General features: G+C 44.8%; 1 protein-coding gene across 1 annotated transcript; it reads right to left on the reverse strand.

Moving 5' to 3' along the window:
- Window positions 1-579: 579 nt before the first annotated feature.
- LOC132399740 (probable G-protein coupled receptor 139) lies at window positions 580-5,019 on the reverse strand. The gene is made up of 3 exons (XM_059980479.1): window positions 4,984-5,019; window positions 4,505-4,613; window positions 580-1,478 (listed from the first exon to the last, which is right to left on the reverse strand). The coding sequence occupies exons 1-3, from the start codon at window positions 5,017-5,019 to the stop codon at window positions 580-582; spliced, it is 1,044 nt and encodes a 347-aa protein (XP_059836462.1).
- Window positions 5,020-5,371: the final 352 nt, after the last annotated feature.

Raw genomic sequence — 5,371 nt, forward strand, 5'->3', positions numbered from 1 at the left:
ACAGTTACATGATGGATCTGGCACAGGTCGTCTGAGATACTGACACACAGGAATTTAAATTCACTGGCCTTCTCCAACTCTGATACTCCGATGATTACGGGCTCTTGGACGTCTGGTTCCCTCTCCTGTTCGACAAACAGTTCCTTGTTCTAGCTGATATTCAGTGAGAGGTATTACCGTTATGCCTTTCAGACAAATATTCAATTTCGCTCCTGTATGCTGTTTCATCACCGCATATCATACAGCCCACAGTACTGGTGTCTACAGAAAACTTGTGCATGGTGTTGGATCTGTACTTAGCCACACATTCAAAGGTATAAAGCATTTAGTTAAAGGGTCTAAGTACTCATTAAACCACTACCCCACCCACCCCCCCCCCCCCCGGTTCTGTGCTGATGGACAATGCGGAAGAGGTGTTTTTTGCCAATCGGTGTTGACTGTGGTATGCCACTAAGGCGATCCATAATTAATTACACAAGAGGGTGTGAAGCCCAGGTTTTGGAATGTACTGATTCGATTTGACTGGATGATGGTGTTAAATGCCGCGCTGTAATTGATGAAGAACATCCTATTATTATCCTATTTAATCGATTGAATGATTATGTTCAGTGGGTATTTCAGCAAGTTCTTCAGCTCCTTTCTGAACCTGGCCTGGGTCACGGTATAAATGAACGTGTTTATACAGCAGCTGAGTAGAAGTAACATGTATCCAGCTTCTTGAAGGATATAAACAGGGTCATCGTTACCCGTGTAATTGTAAACGTTGGCTATTCGAAGATATAAGTAATGCACAACAAAGGTCATCCACAGGAGTATAGAGCTGCCAGATATACTGAGAAGCAAAATAACTGATTTTCTCCGATTTTCTACCTCGGAATCATTTTCTGCCTCGCCGATTTTCTTGCCAAGGAGGGCCTTGCGGATTCTGCTGGCCACAGCAATGTGTCTCACCGTCAATACGTTGAAGAATAAAATCAAAATTAACGGAACAAATGGTGTTAAAATGTGGTTAAGAAATGAAAAGGCGCGCCACGGTGCAGAAGAATAATAATTCAGCTTGAAGACGCAATACCAAGGTGTGCTGTCAACAAAGAACAGAGGTTCCAGTGCAAAGCACCAAGGGATGTTCCGTAAACAACTTAAGACAAACACAATGCTAATAACCGCTTCCGCCTTCTCTATGCAGAAGTTGTTTCGTATTTTTCGGCAGCAAATTGCCACAAATCGATCAAAGGTGAACGCGACTGTTAACCAAACCGATATATCCTTGGCAGAGTAAACTAGGAATGTTTTCAGTTTACACAGAGGTGTAATGGAGAGGAAGCCGGCAGGAAAATAAACGCCGATTATTCTGTTCAGGACCACGCTGGTGAGAACGACGACCAAATCAGCCAATGCCATGGACACCAGGAAACTTGTTATGCGTCCGGAGAGACCGCAATTTCCACGGGACAAGATCACGACAGCCACCACGTTAACTAACAAGAAAGAGAAGGCAGACAGAATTTCAATGCATGAGATGGCAGAATTAAACTGACTTCAAAAAAGGGAAAGAGACACAAGTCTCTGAAGAATCTGTAACCTGAAGCAAATGCAAACGTCGGGAGTAACCACTATAGTTCAGCAGCATCTGTAGAGGGGGGACACATTTGGGTATTGAAGGAATGTTATGAGTTGATGTCAATATCAAGTTCAGCTAAATACAGTCTCCTCATGACACGTTGTAAGTACTAACGCACACCCTGTAAACATGTATAACACCTAGGTTTGCATTGCAAATACTCCTTCTCTTCAGGCAACGCCGTGTGAAAACTGGGAGCCATTCAGTAATTTTCTGTACATGACGACACACTCACGAAATTTCATTCATTCATGTAAATCAATATTATTTTCTTTCACAGTACTGGTGACCTGATAGATTTTCTTTACTGGATGGATGATAGTTTTAACGCATTCATCTCGGAGGTCAAAATTGTTACATAACATGGTGCTAAATAGTCAGGCTAAGTTGAACTACTTTTTGATATTTACATTCATGTAAAATACCAGTCATTCTGGATGTGAAAATATTTTCAATAGTCTACACTTTATTTTCAACCACTAAGATATATCAACTGATTTCCCAGCTCCTGTGATCTTTCGTTGTCTTTCATGCTAAATCATTCTGAAAGTTGTATTTCTTTATTCCGTATTTCGTGTAGACGGTTCATTCTTAGATCATTCAAGATAGTGCTTTCTCTTTAATATCTTTGAATACCATTTGTGTGACGTGGTGCTGATGGACGCCACTTGATACGGAAGACCATGACTCCAGATCTCAGAGTATGTTTTGTTTCATTTTAACAATGGAGTAAAAATGTGGTTGGAATATATTTCATTTGTTTGGCATAATTCGTCAGGGTAGATTGTAACTGGCCTAAATTATTAAACACCTCTAGGGACACATAGCATTAGAGGTAAGTTTCCCCACTGCTTATGGTTAGACGGTGACATCAATGTAATTATTGGATACTGATAAATACTGCATATTAATTGAAAAATAGCTGACTGAGTGGAATTTAGTTGACTTATAAACTCACGAAACGAATATGTCATTCTTGTCAAAAAAAGCGATATTCCTTCATTGGCAAATTATACAAGTGGAAGAGAAGCCTTTTGCTAGCTACCTGGAATAGCGAACCATTTCAGATAACTATACCAGCATCCATCTATATACCATGTCCATATTGATTTGATTTGATTTCCATACTCAGACACCTTGTGATTTTAGAATTGTTCATTCTACCCACAATATCTGTCATAAGGGCGGGGGCGATGGAAATGGAGCCAAATGTAAGCCACAGACACTGAACTATTAGGAACAGGACTTGGCATGAGAAGGAAGCAAGGAAAGTGGGAATGAAAGGACCTGGACATGACAGCAGCCCTGGACAAGACAAGGATTCCGGGCTTCGGCTAGGACTTGACGAGGATAGGAACCAGGACATGGAACTGGGGATTAGGAGCCTGGGCTTGGACTCCGAGCCAGTGATTGGACAAGGACCAAGAGCCTGGGTCTTGACTCGGGCTCGGACTCCAGAAACTGTTGAAGACAAAACGTGGCTACAGAACGAGGAGAGGCAGAGGGCTGGACGTGAGACTCCTGGACGGGACAAGGGAAACTCAGCACAGGACGAGGGAATACAAGCACCGGGTTGGGCAAAGTACTTCGGTGCAAGTTGAGGCAAATGGACTTGACGAGAGCCCAGAGGCTAGGTCGAGGGAGAATTAGGAATACTGAACGCCGAGCCGGGACCCCTCCTTGGGAACAGGACGTAGGACCGAGACTCATAACTCAGAACTTAGACCACGACGAGAGAGTTCCGGACGCTAGGTAGCGGCAAAACGGCTGGACCTTCCTAGTGAAGTCGTGTACACATAGAAGCAGTTCCCTTCGCTAGGTAGCGGCAAACGGCCGGGCATTCCTGGAGAAGGCGTGGACACAGAAAGACGGTTCTATACAGGGCGAGACTCCAGGCAAAGGCAAGGCGAGGCGAGTAAAGGCTGCAGGCAGAGGCAAGGCGAGGCGAGGAAAGGTTCCATGCAGGCAAGCCGAGGCAAGGCAAGGCTCCAGGCAGAGGCAAGGCGAGGCGACTAAAGACTCCAGACAGAGGCAAGGCGTCAGGCAGAAAGGCGAAGAGAAGGGATACAAACAAGGGGTTTGGACAGGAGTAATCCAGCCGCCACAGGCTGAATCCTAAAGCTATTTATGAAGCCAGCCCAAACGAAATCAGCTGACTAAACAGAAACTGGGGGAACCTAGACACCCTGGAATATGAAACCTGGACCGGTCCGTGAATCCGAATGCAGATTTTACGGACAGGACCGTGACAATACTGTATCTTATCATTGATTCAGGAAAATGTTCAAAAACGCAGCTTCCTACAGAGGAGGAGATATCTGTCGTAGCAAAGAGATACAGGCAACACTGGGATACATACATTCAAAGTTCACCCATACAACCTTGTTAGCAATGGACCTAAATAATGCCAATTATTACTCTGCTTCAGAGATGAAAAAAAGAGCAAAAAGACAATGTTCCTGCTGTCTACAAACAGAGTGTCAATCCCACTAATGATTTATCCAGGCATATTGTATTAGGCCGCAGAACATCTTCCTCCATAATCTACCTCCGAACATCTACCTCCTAACCCTCCCCATTTTCGTTTAGAGAAATAAATTATTGTGAATATGTTATAATTATATATTATAATCTCTATTCCTAACCCTCTCCTTTCCTACTGAAAGCTAATCTGCCATGTTTCTGCGATAAAGAAAGTCTGCAAATAATGCAAACTGCAACAGGAAACAATTTTCTGAGGTAATAACGCGGATTCAGCAGCATCAGTAGAGGCGGGCTGATCCTCGAAGATCTCGTTCGAAAACCTGCACCCGGAAGGGATACAATTCCTTCTCCTCTCTCACGAACCCGGACATAATAAGCTATTTTTTCCCAGCAGATTACCTGTTGCTCCTGACAGCTTTATACAGCAGGCTTCGGAGGAGCGGGAGACAGAGTAGGAAGGCTTTGGCTCAAACGGGCTTCGGCGATAAATGGTCGAGGTAAAAGTTATCTGTGTAGAATACAGACAGAAAATATGTGTGCGTGACCGGTTTTCTGTGTCAGATGTGGAAAGTACTATAGACTCCCAACCTCCCGGACAGTGATATCTGCGCCAGGTGCTTCGAGCTGCAGCTCCTTGGAGACCGTGTTAGGGAACTGGAGCTGTAGCTCAACGACCTCCATCTGGTCAGGGAGAGTGAGGAGGTGATAAAGGGGAGCTACAGGCAGTTAGTTTTTCCGGGCCTCGGGCGAAAGATAAGAGGGTTACAGTCATGATAGAGGGCAAGAAGCAGTTGATAGACAGTCCACCTGCAGCTCTCCCCCTTAACAAATAAGTACTCTTGTTTGAGTACTCTTGGAGGGGCGGGGTGACAGCCTACCTGGGGGAAGCGACAGTGGTCCCGCCTCTGGCACATAGTCTAACCCTGTGGCTCAGAAGTGTAGGGAAAGGAAGAGAATGTGAGTGATTTGGGAGTCTACAGTTAAGGGTTCAGACAGACGATTCCGTGGACGCAGGAAAGAATCGAGGATGGCAATTTGCCTCCTACGTTCCAGGGACCGGGATGCTTCTGATCGCAGCCACGATATCTTGACGTGGGAAGGAAAACAGCCTGGGGTCACAGTACATAGGTAGGAAAAAGTAGGAGGTCCTAAAAACAGACTACATGGAGTTAGGAAGGAAGTTGAGAAACAGGACTTCAAAGGTATTAATAGCGGGATTACTGACTGTACCGCGTGACAGTGAGTATAGGACTAGAATGGGGTGAA

This window comes from Hypanus sabinus, chromosome 1, assembly GCF_030144855.1.
Source record: "Hypanus sabinus isolate sHypSab1 chromosome 1, sHypSab1.hap1, whole genome shotgun sequence".
In the NCBI taxonomy this organism is placed as follows: Eukaryota; Metazoa; Chordata; class Chondrichthyes; order Myliobatiformes; family Dasyatidae; genus Hypanus; species Hypanus sabinus.